The 23196-nt window shown below is 41.6% G+C and overlaps 1 protein-coding gene across 28 annotated transcripts in view; it reads right to left on the bottom strand.

The window, feature by feature from the left end:
* The window catches only part of LOC116879910 (neurexin-3-beta), a 1111251-nt gene that overhangs the window by 520184 nt on the left and 567871 nt on the right, over positions 1-23196 (bottom strand). For 5 of the 28 annotated variants that reach the window (XM_032878523.1, XM_032878524.1, XM_032878525.1 and 2 more), the window contains exon 1: positions 10198-10612. The exons of the other annotated variants lie outside the window; for them this stretch is intronic. In XM_032878523.1, the coding sequence (XP_032734414.1) occupies positions 10198-10444 (247 nt within the window). In that variant the 5' untranslated portion in view covers positions 10445-10612. Of the gene's footprint in view, positions 1-10197; positions 10613-23196 lie in introns of those variants that run through there. 28 annotated transcript variants of the gene reach the window in all.

Below are 23196 nucleotides of genomic sequence, written 5' to 3'. Positions count from 1 at the left end.
GGTTTATGGAAGGAGATATACAATAATTGGTTTAAAGAAAAAGATACACAACAAAACCTTGACTATCCAAACCACAGGACCCTTCTTCCATGCAAATTATTCTGCAGGCCAAATTTCTAATTGAGATTTAACCCTTTCACTATCCTTTCAAACGTTTAAATAATCAGAATGCTGCTAACATTGACCCCAAGAATCCAAGAGGGGCTTGCTTTATTTTACCTATGAACTCGTTTTTCATGGGGGCCTTTAGTCTTTCATGAAAACTGAGGATTCAAAGAAACTGGAGTTACCCTCTTGGTTATCACTTATAAGAAGCCCCAAAGCCTTTGCTGTCTATCACTACTTGCTCAGGATATGTCTGGGATTTGAGACCAGGAATTAAATGGACTGTGGAAGCACATTAAAACATTTTAATCCAAGTGATGGCCTCTCGTCTTGAGCCACTGAGGTAAGGCCAAATGGGGGAAACTAGTTTCTCCTTCTAGTCATTGGCTCTAATCTGAAAAGAAGGATCTGGCCAAGTTCATGTCCCTGCAGATGTGGCCACACCTGTGCACTTGACTTCAAGTCTCGCCTGGTCTTCAGAAAGAGGTCTCCATGAGACAATTTCAAATTCTAAAAGGTGCTCATTGCACTTGGGGGTTTGAGGTAATTATCTCCTTTCCCTGGTTTGAGTGTCTGCAGACAGCCTGGCCCTGCCTATCTCCTCTCCCCCCTAATCCCATTCTCCCCCCACCCCCCTCCTTACCAGGACAGCATCAAATGACAAAGGGACAATACAAATAAAAGCTAAGTAAAACACCCATCACTGGTTCAGCTTAATGCTGTGCTCTGCCAACCTGCTCTCCTGCCTAGCCACTGAGGTGGCTCCCCCCCCAACTTCACTTTCATTTTAATGTGCCATACCGAAAAGCAGCCTAAAAATATACCCCCAGTTCTGAAGCATAGAATCTGTAAACTACAAGAACAGGCGGATCATTTCCATTAGTTTCTTATGTAGCAAAAACCACAATTTGCCCCCAAAGCGTGTAATTATATTCAAACTCTGAAAGACTGTCTCAGAAAGAGTTGAAATTCATAGTTTGGGGGAAAGTCACTCAAGAGTATACACAGTTATATTCTAATGTGGGGGGGGGTGATAGAAATATTTCAAAACAATAAAAAGGGGAGGGTGATAGCAGTAGCTCAGAAAATACGGCTTGATGGTTGCTAGGAGTTTTCTGTTCACATAGCCACTCCATAGCTGGTAAGCAAGAGGTGGGGACTGGGTCAGAGGACATGTCTTTGAGCAATAACTCAGCTGTGGCTTCCAGATGGGAAAAGAGAGGTGGGTACATAGGCCATCTTCCTCTACTTTCTAGGGAGTGAGACCCAATTGGGACAGGCAATGTCTCCCTACACAGGAACCTGAATCTGAGTCCTTTCCCGCACTGGGGTCTCCCATACAGAGGAAGCCTTCCAAACACCCCGAGAAAGCCCGCCTCTTAGCACAAAGCCAGGCACCTATTAGAAAAATGTACATGGAATGTTAATTGTTTACAGAAGCCCAGAGAAGTCCTTTCCTGGGAGAATCTAATCCTACAGGACTTAATCTGGTTAAAAGAAAGATCAATCTGTAGCAAGAGAGATGGGACACAATGTTGCGATCTGAGAAAGGGTCTTGAAGGAGTGAGAAGTCAGTCCTCCCGCAAAGGAGTAAAAAGAAGATGGTGGAGTTGGAGTCATACTGCCTAATTCCCCACCAGCTCTGATATTGACTGGATGCCTATAGCCAACTCCAAACGTTGGTCATCTGGAATATAACAGGGTCAGACAATCCCTAAACTCTATAAACCTGTTGGTGTGCTTCTGAGAAATACGTGACTTCCCCTGCCCTTCGCCTCTTCTATCAATGACTATCCCTCCTCTCCTAATAAACAAGAACCAATCATGTGACACCTCACTCAGTCATTTACTCATTCACTCAAAAAACATATATCAGTGTAGATGTTTCATTTGTCTGCTCCTTCTAATGAGTATCTCCTTGGGTCAGAATGGGTTCAGGCAGACTGATAAACATTTAAATACTTATTATGAACTGGACACTTGTAGATGTTTTGCAAAGGTGTGCCAACTACATTAATCAAAATTTTTCATTAACCTGTACGCCTCATTCCCGACAAAGGAGTTTGCTGTGTTTGCTTCCTATCTCTTGAGCTAAGCAATTGTGTGGTATAGCAGAAAGGCCCAGAAATTTGTGCAGAGAACTGAGTTTGAATCACGGCTCTACCACCGTAGTACTTCGGTCGAGATGCATAAACTCTCTAAGTCTCATTGCTTTCATGTATGAGATGGTGGTAACCTTATGAATACTAGAGGTTTGTGGGGATTCAATGGAATCATATATGTAAACTACTGGAGGAGTGTATGGAACCCAGGAGGTGTGTGAAGGTCTATGGTCTGAGCAAGTCTCTCAAAACTCTGACAGAAGTAGACATAAAACACTTGCTCTTTACAAACTCCACTGGCATGCTGCCCTCTGCTCTGATACAGCTAAACACAGCAGAGCATTTTTAACATAACACAGAATTCCTTTCTAGGGCTGATGAGATGCATTTAAATGAAGGCTGCACTTCTTCCCGTCTTGACATGATGCTGTGGTGAAGTTGGACAGCGGGCTTTCTAAAATCACAGTGTGCCATTCTTGCACGTGATGCTGCTTCTGTTAGAGGGGAAAAGAGAAAACCTGGTTGCGGTTTTGGCATGGGTTTGGCATCAAGAAAACAAACCTATAAAATGCCCGTGTAAGATACACAGATGGCATGTTTAAAGGCATACGGATTGGGGAAGCATGCAGTCTTTATGTCGAGAACCATCTGAAGAGATCATCTCACTGGACCCACTCATTGTACAAATGAGGAAGAAAAGAAAAAGCCAATTTTTCTGCAATGGCAGGGTAAAGGTGCATATGCACTCCATGACATTCAGAAAACTCTAGGTAAAAGAAAGAGGGGACACCTGGGTGGCTCAGTGGGTTAAAGCCTCTGCCTTCTGCTCAGGCATGATCTCAGGGTCCTGGGATCCAGCCGCATCTGGCTCTCTGCTCAGCAGGGAGCCTGCTTCCCCCTCTCTCTCTCTGCCTGCCTCTCTGCCTACTTGTGATCTCTGTCTGTCAAATAAATAATTAAAATCTTAAAAAAAAAAAAAAAGAAGAAGAAGAAAGAGGAGGGGCGCCTGGGTGGCTCAGTGGGTTAAAGCCTCTGCCTTCGGCTCAGGTAGTGGTCTCAGGGTCCTGGGATCAAGCCCCACATCGGGCTGTCTGCTCTGCAGGGAGCCTGCTTCCTCTTCTCTCTCTCTCTCTGCCTGCTTCTCTGCCTACTTGTGATCTCTGTCTGTCAAATAAATAAATAAAATCTTAAAAAAAAAAAAAAGAAGAAAGAGGATAGGTTCATAAAGCCTAATGTGACTTAAAAACAAAATCACAGAGTTTGTCAGGGAGAAAATTTAGGCGTGACATCTATGGTCCAGCATAAGGTTCTCTCAAGAAGAATTCTGGTTTAAAATCGGGCCCCACTAAGTCACCTCTAAGCATTCCAGCATGTCCCCAGCTCCCACCTCCTCTATAACTTTGAGTCCTGGTGAGTAGAAGCACCAGAAGGGACATCTAAAGAAATCCTCTATTTCCAGATCTAAAAATAGTAGTCCTAAAAAGACCTGTCTTTTTCTTAGTATAAACCAGATTACAGATTCAAGTTTCCAATGGGTGCTAAGCATCGTATAGGAATGTTTAAATTCAGCAGACGTCTTCCAGAAGCATGATCCAATTATGTATTTCCAAAATGATCTCAGAATATATCTTAGGGGCCTCTCCCCTTTTATTTCACTAGATTTCTCAGCTTCTAAACAGTTTGCTACTTGTCATCTTAGGCTACATTTTGCCTGGCCTGGTTTTTTTAACATGTTATCAAAAAGCACAAGCTGACCACACATGCTATATTCTTTTAGTGCCATAAACAAGGAAATGCATATCAAACCAGTCTCCCCTTGGAGGCAAAAAGTGTTGCTGTAGATAAGAACATGAGGAGAAGTGGTAGATGCATGCCCCTTAACCTCAAACTATCAACCAGTAGCCATTCAACACTGAAGCTTGATTTTGTACCAGAAACCAAAAGAGAGTTATTAAAATAGTTCTCAGAGAATATTTAATCTCTACACAGTACCTCGCAACATAGCAAGCACAACTTGTTTAATTTCTTCATAATTCTGTGACATCTGGGTGGTATTATTATTGCTATTCTCAGTTTAGAGATGAAGAAACGGAGTCAACGTCAAGCCTCATGACTTATCCAAGATCACAAAGTTCCGAAGTGACAAGAAAAAGACCGAGAACTAGTTCTTCTAATTCTAAACCTTTCAGTTCATTGTTCCCATGGCCACCACTACCGCACTGCCCATTTCCATCATCATTCACCTGACAGCCTCATGAGCATGTATTCTCTCAAAAGTCACTTTTCAAAAATATCTGAATACAGAAACAAAAACAAAAATGAAAGAAAACAACACTCAAGAAACTCATTCCACAAAGAGCTTGGGATTGCTTGGGATACATCATTTGGGATTTACAGCAGTCAAGTTGCTTGATGATCCTCATACACTCTCTCCCCAAGCCTCATGACATGTCGTGATGTAGACAGACTACTTCCTGTTTATATTTGAAGATGAACTTTCAACAAAATAAAAATCCAACCAAAAAATAATGAAATTGATACTTTGTTAAAAGGACATATTTTTCAGCTGCTAAAAAAAAGTGGGAGTTTATACTGATTTCACCCTTTAATTTTTTTCCCCTGAAGGGTGAGATGTGAAGGGAATTGGTGATGTGTGTCTCAGGAAAGGAAAAAATGGGAAACTGTGGTTTACGAAGGAAGGAAGTTACTGGGTGGGCAGGGAGATCTGGCCTGGAATGGCAGCAGGTCTAAGGAGAGAGAGTCTTGGAGTGTAGACGGTGCAGTCTGTCTGCAGAGCACATGGCTAGAGTCCAATGGAACTAGTCTACAAACAGAACTAGGTATAGACTGGGTCACACAAGATGAACTGATAAGAAGGCAAACACAAGGTTGAACTAAACCTACTGGTATTGTTTTCTCCCAATAAACAGATTTTTCCTCTTGAGGCACTATCTCATCAGTTTTGTAAATTATTACCACTGTCACTGAGGTTTTATATTTCCACTGGGAAAGTCTGAGTTTAGCAGAGATTCACTGAATAGTACGTTTTTATGTCTTTCCCAGTGACTGTGTCCTAGGGGAGGAGGAGGAGTGTTAATGGGCTGAATTGTGTCCTCCCAAAACTTGTATGTTGAAGCCTTAAACTGACATACTTTCGAATGTGACCGCATTTAGAGATAGTACCTTTAAAAGGGTGATTGAGTTAAAATGAGACATCTGGGTGAACCTTAATCCAGTCTGATCAGTGTCCTCACAGAAGCGGATATTTGGACACACAAGGAAACATCAGGGACACATGAACACAGAGCAAAGACCATGTGATGACACAATGAGAAGGTGGCCACCTACTAGCTAAGGAGAGAGGCCTCAGAAGAAACCAGATCTGCCAACAACATGACCTTGGACTTCTAGCCTCCAGAGCAGTGCAAAAACGAATTGCTGTTGTTTAAGTCACCCAGTCTGTGAAAAAAAAATTTTTTTTTTTTTTTAATGGCAGTTCTAACAAACTAATAGATGGAGGAAAGTATGGGTAAGTTCAAGGTTTATCTTCAGAGACCAGCCTCCCTCTCAGATCACCCAGGGTCCTAGTGAAGCAAGCCTTCTGAGATCCACAAAATTCATTCCCTAAAATGTAAAACGGAGTATGTCACTGCTCCTAGATTCAAAATCAGATGATAAAACAAAAAAGTTCTTACTATGGAATTCCAGCCATCACCCAGTCTGGTGAAGATTTTTGTTTGTTTATTTATTTTTTCCTGAAAGCAATTGTTTCAGTAATCTCATCTCCTGTCCCTATGATATGACAACCCTCACGCCAGACCCCCCGCCCCTGCACCCCTCTCCCTGCCACAGTGATCCACACTGAAAGTACTGAAAAAATTTACAGTAGGATACTATAATTTTCCTTTGGTAATCTTTCAAGAACAAGTGAATTTCCAGTCCTACCACTTGCCAGCAAATCTGAGAGAAGAAAAACAATGCATCTAGAGGAGAGAAAGAAGGAGAAACCAATTTAATTAATTCATCACCAAGGCCAAAGACATAGAAATCTTATAATTTTATCTGTCAACCAACATTATGAATTATTCAGCAAACTGAATCCCAAGAAGGAAGGGAGAGAGAATGTGGTTAGGAAGCAGCTAGCCAAGCAGAAGAAAGTGCTCAACAGATCAGAGTAAAACAAGCCTCATGGCTAGAAAAACTCAAGTGGTAGGTCTTTGTGACAATGAATGATGAACACAGTTTCTTAGAAGAAGGACTCCCCGCACATGCGTCACTAGCGGGACCATGATCACCACTTCTGCTGAGATGATTCAAAGAGGGCTCATTCTGCCTTCCTACAAAGACACACACACACACACACACACACACACACACACACACACCTGGTTTCTGAGCAGGAGAATTTCCTCTAAATACACTCTGGTGTGTTCCCTTTTAAGATTGAGTTTTACATCCCCAAGGAGTTCCCCAGCATTCCTGCAAGTCAGGAAGCCTGGCTATTTTATGTAGGATAAAATGCAAGGCACATACTAGGTCTAGATTCTCAGAAAAGTCAGTTTTCTAAACTATTAAGTATGAAAGCATTTGTTTTAGGTAATGCTCACTCGAGTTCTTAAAGGTGGGAGAGGAGAAAAAATATTCAAACCTCCTTTATGAAACTGAAGGTTGGTAAACAAATGTATTTTCATATTTATATTTCCTGTACCACTAAACTACCTAAAAGCATTGACAAGCATGTTATTTAAGCCTGGAAATAAAGTTGAGGATGAAAAATACTGACAGGGATATTCTGAACAACAGAAGAATGTAAATTTGTACTTTATATAAAGACTATTTAAATGGTATATTAATTCATTTGCTTTGGTAGTTGGATCCTCACACCCTCCCCCCAATATTTTTACATTAGAGAAGCCATTATCTTTCATAGATGATCAAAATACTTCTGAAACTATTCTTGGCTGAACACCGCAATGTCTTATGTAGATTTCTATCCTCAGCAAGGAGCACACAGCCTGATACACAATAAATGCTCAATAAATGTTAGCTGACTACTGAGTAGGTCAGAGCATGGCAGAAAGCAGGAAGCCTGAGTGAAAGAAGGGACCAACCGAGGGGGGAAACCTACTAGATCCTACTTAAGAAGAGAGAGTTCATTCTGTCCTGAGACACAGTCCTAAGGGGAGAGTATTTTGGGTGCCTCAGGTACCTGTGTTCTTAGTCTCCTGCGCACACAAAGGAGCACGGCCTTCTCTAGGCCGCCCTGGGCAGGGTGGTCTGGAAGGAGGGGTGAAAACAACTGATTAACAGGACAACTGGAGAACTTCTGGCTTTTCAGGAAATGAGCAAGGGGAACCAGCATAAAACAAACAAACAAACATCTCCAAGTTCAAAGTAAGTTCTTGGACCAAGGCTCTAGTTTTCATTTTATAGCGGAATGAAGGGCATTTACTCCTTTCCAGACAATGGAGACTGCTGCTTTTAACTCGGGAATAAGGCTGGCAGAAAACTATTAGTAATAACATTAGTCTCATGGTGCTGTGCCTCCTACTGCCTCCATCCAAAAGATTTTTTTAAAACAATTGCTGTTAGTGAAGCCTTTGTCTTGAACTAGGAGAAAGCAAGTGTACTCCAAGTAAGAATGAGAGATGCATTAGCAAAGCTCCAAGGGGTCTTCTGGTCTTTCCAGGACACAAAAGGTCACAACTTGGATGTGGGACTGGAGTCAGGGGTTGGGGCATCTCGTTGATTGCAGCTTCTCTTGTTTTCAAGCTCAAAAACATTAATTAAGTATGCAAGGAGCCTACTTAATATAGATGCATTCACTCTCCAAGCCCCAAATCAATGAGATGAGACTTCAGGACTGAAAGAGGATACTCAAGAGGTGAATTCTTGAGTTTTCTTATCTTAGCTATGCCAGACCCTGGGGTTCACTGCACGCCACAGCTGTGGTGGGTGAGGGCTTTTCCTGGGATCTCTAGTCATTTACTTACTTCGTTCTCCTTTTCCATCACACTGAATCTTATCAGATGCAAGCTAATGAGAAACCAGACTGGCAACGAGTCAAAAAGATTCAGAAGTTACTGAACAACTGATCCTTGAAAAAATGAAGTCAACAGAAAAGAGCTATGTTTAATCTCTGCAAGGCTCAACCCCTGTAGCCCTTTCAGCTGAAAGAGAGAGAGAGACAGAGACAGGGAGCAGAGAGAGAGATTGACAGACTTAGGAACCCCTAGGATGTAGGGCTCTGCAAATACCATCACTTAACTAGTAGCTTCTTTTAACCGTTTACATCCTGAACAGAAAACATCGAGACTCTGCCAGCCTATAACCCCTAACTAATGCATAATATCCATCTCCCTGCTGATCATTTACACTAATTAGCGAAATTTAGCTAATTATCGCTGAGCCCTTCCATGTTTAATTGTGGCTATTAGTAATCGTCTGTCTGGCTTCCTCCATCTCCCACTCCCCTCTTTTTCTTTCCCACTCTTTACAATCCTACCCCTACATCAGTCCCTCTCTCCCTTAGAAGCTAACAGTTTCCATTTCAATGAAATTTCTTTTGCTTTTTGGGTGGTTGTCATTCTTTCCTCTCCTTATTTTATTTTATTTTATTTTTTTAAGAAAGCCTACACCAGACCCAGCGGGAGTCACAGAGAAAACAGCCCCCAGATCAAGATCAAGCATTCACTCCTTCCCACCACCCCTCTCCACCAACCTTACAAGCTCTGAGCTACTTGACAACTCCATCAAATAAAAATTTAAAGAGAGAGCCAGAAAGAGCCAGAGTACGTACTGGCATTTTCTCAATGTGCCTCCACTTAACACTACGGATGGTACACAGCAGAAGCCCACGGCTAGGAGGCAGTGGGAAGAACTGACATTCTAAATGGGGTCTGGATGCTATAGGTCTTCAAACTACAAGGTAGGGAAGGGGACCTCTAGTGTGGTTCACTCGTGCTGCTCCCTGGAGGGCTGCTCCTGCCATTAGGTTCTGTGATTCCTACTCTCCTTGCCACCAGAGTAGAGTGCATAGTAAACAAATATTGAAGATCCCTTCTTTGGAACAGTTTACTACAGCAGACTCCCACCTTGGTGGCAAACGTCGTCCTTTCAAAGGCAGCCTGCTTGGAACTGAAATGATTTTTAAGAGCCGTAGATCTCTTCTTTCAATAGCTATGCAAGGAGGATTGTTCGGAGCAAAACACACCATACCTGTTTTGTGTGAACCAGCCTCCCAGTGAAACCTTTAATTGAAATAACATTGGTATAAATGGTAGGATCAAAGTTACTGTAATTTACACTTGGGTAAATTCTAAATGGACTCTGTCCTATCTCTTCTATCACTTCCTGTGTAGTAGTTAGCAATCTTACATGCGCAGTTTCTGAGATAGCCGGTCTTTCCCTCAGACATGCGGACAATCATAAAGCTGCCCAAATGAACAATACTACCCTTTATTAATTGCATTTTCTGCCTTCTTACACTCAGCTACTCTCCTCCCTGACCTTAACCACACAGGCCACTTCCCAGTAGTTCCATCAACTTCAGGCTGAAGACCTAAGGATCCCTGCTATCTACTTTCCCATGACTGGCTCCAAAACAAGATCTGAAAAAAGGGTGAAAGCAAGGTGAATGGATATTCTTAAAGTGCAAAATCCGGCACTTATCTGGTAAATTGCTAACCATCACAGGGGTGGGGGGAGTGAAGGAGGCAGAAGGTTGCAAAAGGGAAAATGTGTGTGAAGCTATGAACGAGAAAGCTAAGGACAGGAGAAACCCTTAGAGAAACTGAGGGGCTGGGGCAGAAAACACTAGACTTTAAGGGGGAAATGAACATTTTCTTCTCTCATGCACATGCGATGGATGCTTTTTATCATTTTAAATTCAATTTTTTTATTATCTTCCCACCCTTGACATTACCTGAAAGGCGAGTGGGTTAAGGAATCGCTATGCCCTATTAAAAGGATAAATAGCAGAGAGACCCACCGTGCCCTCCTCGAAGGGAGACAGGGGAACGATAGATAGAAATAGGCACTGAGTGATGCTTGCTGCCATGGAAATGGTGCTCGTGCTGAGAGTGAGACCCCGGCGAGGAAGAGGAGGAGGAGGAAGAAGCTACATTAGAGGAACTCCACACAGAGCTGACGATACATCCCCAGAAGAGGGACCAGATCCCAAGCGTCCAGGCCGGCCGGCGAGGAGGGCTCCGTCTCGCGTGGATTCTCAGGTGCATGGTCAACGCACTGGACCACTACAGATGGGCAGTTTGAATTCCAGCCAGAGAGGAATAATGAAGTTCATGATGCCCAAGGGCCCATCATAGCAGCAGGAATACTTGTCCGGATTTTGGAAAGAGGGAGGGAATAAGCGCTTTCAAGACAAATGATGAATCAGTTAAAAAAAAAAATAAAAAATAAAATAAAAAAAGGAAGAAGGCAAAAGCTCCTCTTTCCTAGAGCTGAAATTTAGAAAGCCAAAGTCCACCCAGGTATAGCAACCCTCCTAGGGAGCCCCGGGATGCCACACATGTCAGAGGAGGCCCGCCGCGGCTTCCTCCTGATCTCCAGGCGACTCAACTGCACACTCCGGGAAGCCACACAGAGGAAAGGTGGAAACGAAGGAAGAGGGGGGAGGCAGCAGGAGACCCAAGAAGGTTCAGGTTAGTTTATCCCAACATCCAGGCAGTTTGAACATTTTTTTTTTCCTCTTTTTCCACTTCCATGCGATGCACTGCAGAACTGCCAGGCAAAAGGGGGCTGCAGGTGGGAGAGTTCTTCGCGTGTTCCCGAAATCTCGGTGGAAGGGCGCGGAGGCTGTTAACCCTGCGCGTTCTGGAAGAGCGCCACGGAGCAACCGCCTGCGTCCTGGGTTTCCCAACTGGATGGAAAGCAGCAGCAGCAGCAGCAGCCGGAGGAAGAGAACAAGAAGGACCGGAGGGAAAGAGGCAAGGAGGGGGAAGCCAGCGCGGAGCAGCCACCCAAACCAACGTGGTCCTGGGCGGAGAGAGGTGGGTGGGCGAGCAGGGAGCACGCAAGAGGAGGTGCCCGGCAGGCGGCAGAAGTGGCGGAGAGGCGGGCGGGCGCCGGCAAAGTGCGCGGACCTGGGAGGCACAGGTGAAGTGAAGCGAGGAGTTGGGGAGCCAAATTCACAAATGGGCAAGTCGTATGCAAATAGCGCACTCCCGAGAGCAAATCAGCGCAGCCCGAGCGCTCTGCCGAGGGACTGGCTGGCTCCGGAGGGAGGAGGGGCCGAGCGACCCGGAATCCCGGCCCTCCCCATTCAAGTACGCGCTCGCTCGTCTACACCCGCGCGAGCCTCCCGCGCACCCCGCTGCCCTCCCCGCGCTCCGCTCCCTCCCAGAAGAGTGAGCGTGTGTGTGCGCGGGGATGAGCGAGACCGACAGACCTACAGACGGACGCTGAGCCTTTTCTCTCTCTCTTTTAAAGCACCCTTTCCCTTCTCTCGGGCGCATCAAGCCACATTCGGATGATTAAGGCACCTTTTACAGTTTGGGAAGAAGAAACGCAGGCGATGGCTAAGGCTGAAGTAGCCCCAGAGAGAAATAAAAATAAACCCCTTGAGTCAGCAAAAGCGCTGGAGCGGCTGCGCACGGTGGTGCCGCCCGCACGCTCCCCCGGGCCTGGCGGTCAGCACCGCGCGGCCACTCTCCAAGGGCCCCACCCGCAGGGGGAGAGGCGGGAACCCGCGTCCCGTATCTTGCCAGTGAGCAGAAGACGCGGCCTGGGGACCCCAGAGGGTGAGGGGTTCGGTGGCTGGAGGCCCTTGGAGAAGGTAGCGCCCACCACCCAGTGCACAGGACGCTCTCGGAAATTCAGGTCCCAGGGGTTAGTCCCCTCGCCATCTGTCCTGGTCAAAGAACTTCAGAAGGGGCGAGGGCTGCTTCTGCTGGCGGAAGACGAGCGGCTGGCCCGCCCTTGACTGGCCTCGGGGGCGCTGCCCCGCGTGGGTGAAGCCTCCTAATCTCGAGGGAGCTGGGCACCCGAGAGCGCGGCTTTTACATCCAGGCTGAACCTGCGGGGGAGAGCGGGAGTGACAGGAAGAGGGCTGGCGCTCCCGTCCAGGCCATCTGTGCCTCCAGGAGGAAGCTGACCTAGGGCTCTGCCGGAGAACAGTGACATTCTGGAGGATATGGCCTCCACCCCGCCTCCCTGTTCCCCCGCACTCTGCGCGATGAGAGCTGGAGGCAAAAACCCAAAGGGCAGCCCTCCTAAACCTGGGGGAGGGGAGCTAGCTTTGGTTTCCTCTTTCTTATTCACCTTGGTTAAAAAAGCCCATAACATTTGGGGTGAGGCGGAGGGAATAGTTCTTGATGGTTAAAATATAAACACACACACACACATCATATATAATCATATATACGTTAAAATGTATATCTGTCTATATATCACATATATATGTCTATATGTCTCTCTCTCTCTCTCTCTCTCTATATATATATATAATATTTACGTGGCATTTGTCTTTTAAAAAGAACTTATAGCACCTAGCACCTATTATACTCCTGATCGCAATCAACATTTCAAACTCACAGAGGAAAAAACAAAGGAACAAACAGGGATTAGACAGTCCTGTTCATCCTTGGGACACCCTAAGGAGATGTTGAGGAAACTGGCATTTTTAACAGATAAACATCCATAACAAAGTTATGGATGATTTGTCTTCAAGGTCAAATATCAAGTCCAGTTTTGCATCCACGGTGGTGATTTGGTATTCGGGTTCTGAAATCAGTATTTTTAAGGTTCACTGCCTCATGGTGAATGTTGCACAGTCATCCCAACTGGTCAGGCTCTCAGCTGTAAGGGTGATCTGGGATCCAAAAGCCTCCAAAGGAGGGGGCCTTTTTTCAAGGTCTTTCATGGCCTTGGGTGGTGGCCTTAAACTAGCAACATGTACCCAGGAGCATTACAGCAAGCAAGAGGGGTGGTTTATGGAGACTCAATTTAAACCTGTTTCCTCCTCTGTAAAGTGTGGATAATGTCTTCCCTCATGAGGTTCTTAGTAATTTTAAATGAGATAATGTATATACAACATCTGGCATAGCACTTGACAAAGAGTGGCCAGACTCTTTGTTCAGTGGAAAAATAAGCTAAAACTCCAAGGAGGGGAAGTATGATGCGGTTAGGGCCATATGTTATTAGTAAAAAGTTTGGAAAAGCAAACAAACAAAAAACACCTTCCTGCCCTAAGTACCTTCTCTGAAGCAGATGATAATTCCCTTTGAATCCAATTGCTCCTTAATTTAGTCCCTCAGTGGGGCAAGTGGGTGGCTCAGTCCTTAAATGTCTGCCTTAGGCTCAGGTCATGATCCCAGGGTCCTGGCATCAAGCCCCACATTGGGCTCTCTGCTCAGCAGGAAGCCTGCTTCTTCCTCTCTCATTCCCCCTCTCCCCCTGCTTGTGTTCCTTCTCTTGCTCTCTGTCAAGTAAATAAATAAAATCTTAAAAAAAAAAAAAGTCCCTCAGATTCTCACTGCCCTCTGGATGTATTCTAACTGCGTCATGACCCTCCATGGACCTAGGTGACTTGGCCTAGTTCTCCAGCTCCACCTTCTGCCAGGTGACCCCTTACTCACTACTTTCTAGTCTCCCAGACCCTCCTGCTCTTTGTGTCAAGTTCTTTTCCAACCAGAAGCCTTTACATTTGTAACCCTCTAAGACAGATTTTTTTCCCAAGATTTTTATGGGACTGGTTCATTTCCCGTCACCTCCCTAAAAGCCCTCTCTCGCTGTCATCTAAACTTAGCCACCATCACCCCTGACAGGCCCTTTATTCCATTACCTTGTTCTATTTCCTTCACGGTACTATCCGCTTTCTGAAATAATTTTACCTGCATTTAAAAAATTTTATTTATTTATTTGTTTATTTATTTATTTATTTATTTACTGGTATTCTAGCTCCTTAAGTTCCCTGAAATCTGAGCCTTTGTCTTGTTCTCTCTACATCCTCAGTGTATGGAAGAGTGGGTAGCACATAGTAGATGCTCAGTAAATATTTGCTGATTAAAGCAATCCAGTGAATCAGTTGCCAGTCTCATTGTAACATGTTCTTATAACCGTAAGTTTCACTGACACATTGATCTGGCCTCGATAGATTGGTCCCTAGGGACACGTATTTCCCCAGTTGATGAGTTGACCACCCACCCACTTAATGTTTTCATTCTTTTCTAAATTGGCACTGAGTGTTGGAGATTCTGTTTTTGACTTCGTCCTAAGGAAGCATGGGAAGCTTAGATGGACCTTTCAATTAATTCTCTGCTAGGCAACAAAGTGAAAATAAGTCCTTAATGTGGTACAAAATCTGGAAATGCTGCTGGTTTGTCACAGCTGGAACTACTCATTTTACTTGTCATACTTATAATTTATTTATTTTCTTTTTGCAAAATGTCAAAAGAAGTAGCCGTGGATTCTGGTAAGGCTGCTTCCATTTGGGGACCCAGTTGAAAACTGAGGAGACATATCAGAAGATAAATCTGAGACTGGCTTATTTTTCTTCTACTACTCCAAAGAGATAACCCACAATTATCCTGATAAAATTCGTATCCTTCTCCATTCTAACACATTCTTGATTTCTTTTTTCATTTCTTTTCTATCTTTCCTATTTCTCTAGTCCACATATTTTTCTGAAACTTTTCTTTTTTTTTTTTTAAAGATTTTATTTATTTATTTGAGAGAGAGGCAGTGAGAGAGAGCATGAGCGAGGAGAAGGTCAGAGGGAGAAGCAGACTCCCCATGGAGCTGGGAGCCCAATGCGGGACTCCATCCCAGGACTCCAGGATCATGATCCGAGCCGAAAGCAGTCGTCCAACCAACTGAGCCACCCAGGCGTACCTGAAACTTCTTTTCTAATTCTCATTCTCCTCAGGCCTGTTAGAGTTTAAATTAGGCTGATATATGAACTATATATATATATTTTTAGATTTGTATCTCCACTGATACCTCTTAAACACTGCCTGTAGCTAGAGTCCAGCTGAAGGATTTGTCCCAACCTCTACTACCATCAAAAGACCCCCTCTCCCCTCTTCAATTGTCTTCTTTAGGGCCTCCTTGGGTGAGAGCATGTAGCCCTAGATGAGTCAATGGATAAGATACAAAAAAAGAGGAATGAATTTAAAAACGTTATGTTCACCAATGATGTAAAGTCAAAAAGTTTAAATAATTTCACAGGAACAACCACTTAGTTCCACGGGGACAAACCCCCACAAAATCCTAAACAGACCTTTGGGAACCTTAGGTTTCTGAGTGGAATGTAGTTTTAAAAATATTAACCAAACCAAACAACCAAACAACAGCAACAAAGCCTCTAGCTGGATTTGCTTGGTTAGTAATTGCTGGGCTTCTCTATTCCTTCAGACTTTAGAATGTGCCATGACAGAAGTCCTCTCCCTGTTCCAATCTCCCCATTCCTTCCCGCACTCCAGGAGACAGCCCCAGCACAAGGTGTGAGAATCCTTACTCGGCTGACCCTCTTCGTCTTGCTTTGTTCTGTACCTCAGCTACAAAGTAGTCCAGGGAATCTTCTGGCTTCTAAAATAGGCCTTGTGATAGTATTTCATGGCGCCCGGTGCCAGGAGCCTAACGTGGAGCTGCTCTGTTGGTCTCACAATACGTTTTGCGCCTGCACGTGTCCATTCTACCTCATACAGACTCTGACTTTCCACTTCACTGCCAGCAGGAGACACCTGTCAAGTTGTTGGTCGCGGGCACGTCTAATATGAGTGCAGAGACATAGAGAATCCCAGAGCAGTCTGTTTCTGCACAAGCCCTAAACCCTTAGGTGAGGGCCCTCTTTTTCTAAACATGAAGAACAGAAATCCTTACGTTCTCGCGGTTCATGAAAGGTAAGTTTAGGAGGAGGAAAAACCAAACCAAACCAAACTAAAATCAAACAATAACTAAACTCTCATAATGTGAAATGAAATACAATTTCTGAAAAATGCAGGTGGCTGCTCACATGGCTAACAGTCGAACTTTGCTTTATTATATGTCAGATTTATTTATAGCCGTGGAATTAATTCATCCCTCTGCTCATTTAAGAAAGTGATCCTGCACAAAAGCAGATTTTGATTATATTTTCCATTTAGAGGTATAAAAGAGAAGCATTATTCTTCTAAGCGTCACTTCTAAATGTATTTGATTTAAAAAAAGACAATGGCACCCTTGCACAACTTTAGTTTACAGAATGTATATATTACTTCTCTCCCTTTAACTTAGCATTCTTATAAATATCCATACTTATTCTCTTGTCCTCCTTGTGGCTGAAATGGGGATATCAGGAGTTTAGATGTTAAAAAATTTCCTTAGGAAATTTTCCAAATTTCTTGAGTTTGAGTAATAGTGCTGGGATATCTACTTCATTAGAATTCCACACATTTCTTCAAGGATAAGAAAAATACGAAATGCTCCTGGTAGACCTTAGCCATCTTCCTTCGAAGTCCATGTGAAACTATTTTTATCATGGAAGCAAATTTTCCTTATCCTCAAGGACAGAATTCAATTAGTTACTTGTAGGGATTTGGGCATTTAAACCCCTGTTAGTCTTCACTAAGCTTACACTGGATATCAGAAATCTCAATTTCATATCCTCCGCATTGTGTAAATCTTTATCCAGTTTTAAGGACTCAAACAGATGAATTATTGTTATACAATAACAGAATTAATAATATCATTTCTATGTTTATAATTACCAAATTAAAGATTTAGACAGCACTTTGAATGTGCATACAGATTTAGATTCAAGGCTCTGGTGCTCAAGACTTCCTAGGTTCAAATCCTGATTCTGCTTTCTTAGCTGCTTGTGAAAATGTTGACAAGATCCTTAGCCTCTTTGTACCTCTGCTTTTTCATCTGTAAACTAGGAATAATCATACCACCTATTTAAAAAGTTTGCTGTGAGGGCACCTGGGTGTCTCGGTCAGTTAAGCAACTACCTTCAGCTCAGGTCACGATTCTGGAGTCCCAGGATCGAGTCCTGCATCGGGCTCCCAGCTCCATCGGGGGGATCTGCTTCTCCCTCGGACCTTCTCTCCTCTCATGGTCTCTCTCACTCACTGTCTCTCTCTCGAATAAAAAAATAAAATCTTTAAAAAAATTTGCTGTGAGAATTCAAAAATTAATATATGTAAAATGTGTATAAACAGTGCCTGGCACATAAATTAATAATCAATAAACGGATTTATACATTGACAAAAAATCTTTTTCTCCAAATGACTCCTTTAAAGTCATTCTTGCAGATAGTTTTCTCTTCTTTTTGATGCAAATCTCAAGAGGAGTGAATAAACAAAAAAGGTCCCCTGCAATTCCAAAATGTAGAATGGAAAGTCCCTCCCATGTGCTGCCTGACTCATTGCATTTTCTTTGTCCATATTTCACAGAATGAGGAGTAGCTTAGTCATGCCTTTTCTCACAAATACCCTTCGAGCCAACTCCAAAACAATAAAGCTCATCGTGGTCCCAGAGCCAGATAATATGAACTACTGAGACCCAGCAATGTTTTGTAAGTAATAATTTTCTTGTATAGGGTGAAACCCATATCATCTCGGTCTGCTTTGGGATCTAGAAGGTCTCACTGGCTACTTTTCTTTTCTATTTCTTTATTTTCCTACTTTTTTCCTTTTTAATAAACAATTAATTCTAATTATTTCGTCTTCCCGCTAAAAGGCATCCCCTCTAAATCTTTTAATATTTTCATTGGGTTTATTGGTATTTTATTATTATTCAGTAAATGCTTTATTTCAAGTTAATGTGAATGTATCTCTAAACTAGGTTCTACTCAGTATAGAAAGAAACAATTACTTTGGTGCATCAATTCATCTACTTCACGAACATTAAATTTTTGCTAACACAGGTAAGCCACCAAGTGAAGTCCTCCTAGAGAGTCAGTGAAGATTTAAGGCCTTAAGAAGTATATAATTTGGCAGGAAAAAAATAAAAAATAAATAAATAAAACAAGCCATAAACTCTATTCATATATACAGCCTCCAAAATACAATGTGATACATGCTATAATAAATGCATAAATGAAGTATACAAAAGACCAGAGAATTGAGAATAGAGAAATGAATGTAGGGAGAAGAGGTGCTATCAGAACTACCAGGAGGGATTCAAAGACAAGATGGCATGTGAACTGAATGTAAGAGGACTAGAGTTCAAATTCTGTCTACTACTTTTTGGCCATGTGGCCTTGAGCAAGTTCTTTTATACTCACTGACTTTCTTCCCTCTATAGTATAATTATGAATGATCCCCATCTCACAGGATTGTTTTGCGGGTTAAATAAGAAGATATATCTTAAAAGAACATTGCAAATATTCAGGTTCACTATTATTATGAATCTCAATGATTTCAAATAGTAGAGAGGCAGGAATATGAATTATGGAGATTACCAGCATGAGGTGGAATCCACAGAGGACTTCCTGGAGGAGGTAAACCCTAAACTTAGCTTTCACTTGTCACTTACATTGATAAAGCCTGAGAATCTCAGAAAGGCATCAACTTTTCTTTTAACTCAAAAAACAGAATAAAACTAAACAGGTGCTTCATGGGATAAGGAAAGGCAACTAAAATAAAGGGAAGGAAAGGAGGAGAAATGGGAAGCAAGGGAAGGAAAACAAGGGAAAAGCAAAGGGAGGGAAGGGGAAGGAAAACTCACTTGTTGGAAGCTACATTCCTTCTCTCTAGTGACAGGGTTGCCACATTTAGAGATGTCCAATAAACACCATGTCAATAAAAAGTTAAGTGGTAGCATAGTCAGTTTTCCTTTGTCCAATTTCTCCCATGCCATTACTTTCCAGATGCTAAAATACCCATTGGATCTGATTTATAAGACTGTGGTTAATTCTGGGAACATCATCATTCACATATTCATCTCATTCAGGTATCTATCTCACTCACAATTTGATGAAGGGTACATTTTCTAAGATAGGGGTACAGAGACCTAAAGCAATTAGCCACTTTCCCCTTGATACTATGTAGTCTTAAATTTACTGAAAGAAATCTTTGAGGGGAATAAGATGCATGTTCCCTGAACAGAAGGAACAGAGTATTATCTAAACAGCTCCAAAAATATTTCCAAGATGGGCAATAAGGGCATTTCTCAGTGGTATTGAGAATTTAGCATTTTCCAAAACTAACACTGAGGTCAGGGGAATACTGATATAAGTTTATGTCATAGTAGGAGGAACGGACTGTTCTAGAAATAGATAAAGCAACATTAAGATAACGATATCAGCATTGATGATATCTAGGTCTTCAAAATATACCATTTCCCATCTGGACAGCAGTATTAATTGTTCTTTCCTATCTTCCGTTAACATTTGTCACATTCTGTTATTATCAGTTAGCTTTATATTTGGGTTCCCTACATGATTTAGAGAGAATCGTGCAAGAAGCGGGGTCCTATCCTAGGCTCAGACAACTTAATTTGTGGGGGAAGACAGTTTATGTTCAAGTCTCTGATCCATTCTTTACTAGCTGTGTGACCTTGGGCAAGTTACCTAGCCTCTGGAAATCTCTTATCAGTAAAGAGGAGATCACAATACTTGTCTCCAACTTAGCACAATACTAGACAATATGAGATGTTCTGTGGAGGTATATGGAATAGCCCTGAGATGTGATTAATTACTATAGATGAGAACATTTTTTTCTGTATACCAAACAAAAGACTCAAAAATATGCAAGCATGTCATTATAAGGAAGAACTATTCAATATTTGGAGCCATTAGAAAATTGGAAGAAGGGATGCTTCATGAGGCCATGGGCTCTCCATCACATGAAATGTTCAAACAGCAGATAGCCTTTAGGGACACTGAAGTTACTGTTTTGCAGTAAGTGAGAGGATGGAGTACATAACCTGTAAGTTTCTTTTCAAATTTATATCTGACATTGATTAAATTCCTTTTTCAACTTCTTTTTGTCCTTTGCTTTAGCATTTACTTAAATATGATGTCCTGGGTTTATTTTAAGGCTCAAACCCAATTCCTGACTACTGCAAAAATTATAGCACACTACTGTTTATTAAAACCTCATGCACAGTGGTAAGAAATGTGAAACTTCTGTACAATGAATCTACTATTATTTCATTAGAACTTCATTTTTCATTTTTGCATGCAGTACAAGTTGTCTCTAGACACATTAACAATTTTAATGTTTCTATTTTAAATACCAAAGATTATTGTTGTTGTTGTTTTTTTTCCCACTAGCAACACCTACATAGCTACTGTTTCTGTGATCTAAGAGGTCATTTTTCATTGGTGAAGAAATCATTGCTATGGAGAGAGAATGTTGACTTACTTGCCCTATTGTCCTTTAACCACCCAGCAGGGAATCCTGGCAGACTGCACATAAATAAAACTAAACCTCTTTAAATAAAGACATGTATCTTGAAAATCTTGGGACAAAAAGCAGAACTACTTGGCCAAGACAGGGCCATTCCTTCTCAGGAGCTGGTATGGACAAGAAAAAGAGAGCTAGGTATTTAGAAGACAACAAAGAAAGTTACAGAACCAAGATACAGAGACACAGAATGACTTGTACAATATCACACAGCATTTTAATGTCAGAATAAACTGAAAAATTCCTCTAGAATGTAAATCTAGAGTCAGGTATGCTTGGCTCCTACAGCCACATCAACATAAAGTAAGATTACAAGAAAAATAATAATCCAGTAAGAAGATCACCCACCATGAGAGTGCTAAAAAACACAAAAAGGAGAGAATAAGGATTCTAAAAATGTAAGATAACAGAACAATTTTTTTAAATTCCAAAATAATTAAAATGATTAATAAATTATAGAGATCACAGAGGGTAAAAAAGTATTATGGTAAGTGACAGATATAAGAAAACTAAAATATTTTGAAAATGCAACACAATGATTTATCTTTAAATATTTAATTTATTTATTTTAGAGATATTGAGAGAGAGATGAGCATGAGTGAGGGGAGGGGCAGAGGGAGAGAATCTTTAGGCAGACTCCTGCTGAGCCTGGAGCCCAACATGGGGCTTGATCTCAAGACTCTGAGATCATGACCTGAGCTAAAACCAAGAGTCCAACAAACATTTAACCAACTGAGCTACCCAGCAGCACTTTTAGTCAGTGGCTTTATTATATAAATGCAGCTGAATAAAGAACTGGTGAACCAGGGGCGCCTGGGTGGCTCAGTGGGTTAAAGCCTCTGCCTTCGGCTCAGGTCATGATCCCAGTGTCCTGGAATCGAGCCCCACATCGGGCTCTCTGCTCTGCAGGGAGCCTGCTTCCTCCTCTCTCTCTCTCTGCCTGCCTCTCTGCCTACTTGTGATCTCTGTCAAATAAATAAATAAAATCTTAAAAAAAAAAAAAAGAACTGGTGAACTGGAAGACAGAACAGAGGAAACTTTCTAAACAATAGCACAGACACTGAAAGAGATTTAGAAAATGGAAAAGAAAGGAAACAAACAACAAAAAAAAGGTGCCATACCTTGGTTCATAATAGTGAAATCAAAGAACACCACAACTAAAATAAAAATCTTAAAATCAACAGATAACTTTTATGTAGAGCTCACAAAACAATGAATATAATAGTTTTGTAATGGAAAAAATATGCCTGTCAATCTAGATTTATTTATTTGGACAAATAATTTAAGAGTGGAGGCAAACCTAAGACATCTTCAGACAAATGAAGTTTGAGAAAGCATACCACTCATGGATTATCACTGGAATAAAGCTAAAGGATATTATTTCAGTTGAAAAAAATGATCCCAGAGAAAAGAGGTGGTATTCAAAAGGCAATGGTTGAGTAAAAGGAACTAATGTAATATAGCTTAATCTAAGTAAGCATTATAATTGCTATTCCTACAACCACCACCAATGGCTTGTTTGTGGAAGCTATAAAACAAGGATAATAACCAACATTTACTTAATGCTTATAAGCTAGGTATTAATTATTGTCCCTATTTTACAATTAGGGAAAGGGAAGCATACATTCTGACTTGTCCATACTCACACAGCTTGTCAATTTTAGAGTCAGGATTTGAACCCAAATCATCTATTACTGATCTGTGATCTAAATCACTTTACTATTCTGTTGCTAAATGCTTTACAAGTGATGTGTGCAACTTCTGAGCCATACCTTAAAAGCCTGACACTTGCTTTCTGCTTGTTTTCTACTTCCTCTTTGTCCCTTTCTGGAATATGGGTGTGGAGATGAGTTAACTTCAATCATGTGACTGAGAACATTGACACAGATCTGAGTTTTTGTTTTTGGTTTCGGTTAACATTTGCCTGGTGACTTAATTAAAATATTGATTTGGTTGTTTTTAACTGAAACCATGTAACTATGTTTAAACAAGATAGAAGATTCCTTTCTCTCACGCAGGAAAGCCTAAATTGGTAGATGGTCCAAGGCATTATGAGAAAAGCAATCTGGAGATAAAGATAATGATCTAGAGAAGCATAACGACCATATCCTCAAATCAATATTCTAATTAATATACTTGGCAAATATTAACCAAGAAATAACAGATTTGTAAATATTATTGTCAGACAAAATAGACTATCACCAAAAGCATCATTTTATCTTGAAAACAAAACAAAAACAATTAACCCAGGAGATACAACAGTCCTAAATCTGTATGCACCTAATAACATAGCCTTAAAATATATAAAGCACATATTGATAGATTAAAAAAATGACAAATCAATGATCAAAAACCTCACTAAAATGTGTATTTCATGGGGGTATATGCTTTTGTTTGTTTGATCTCTGTAAGCAGAAAACAAAAGGCTGTAGCTAGTTTAAACAGCATAATACCCAGACCAGAAGTTATGGACATAAAAGGAACAATTAGAGAATTCCATCCTTTCAAGATATGTGAAAAAATGTAAAAAAAAGTCATGTTTTAGAATAATAAACAAATACTAAAAAATCAATAATTGTATTCCATATCATCTGCCTACAATGCAATAACAGTCTAAATAATTTTTTTAAATCTAA

This window comes from Lontra canadensis, unplaced genomic scaffold, assembly GCF_010015895.1.
Source record: "Lontra canadensis isolate GAN:19392208 unplaced genomic scaffold, GSC_riverotter_1.0 scaffold64, whole genome shotgun sequence".
Classification (NCBI taxonomy): Eukaryota; Metazoa; Chordata; class Mammalia; order Carnivora; family Mustelidae; genus Lontra; species Lontra canadensis.
This window is presented reverse-complemented; position numbering and strand designations above follow the sequence as displayed.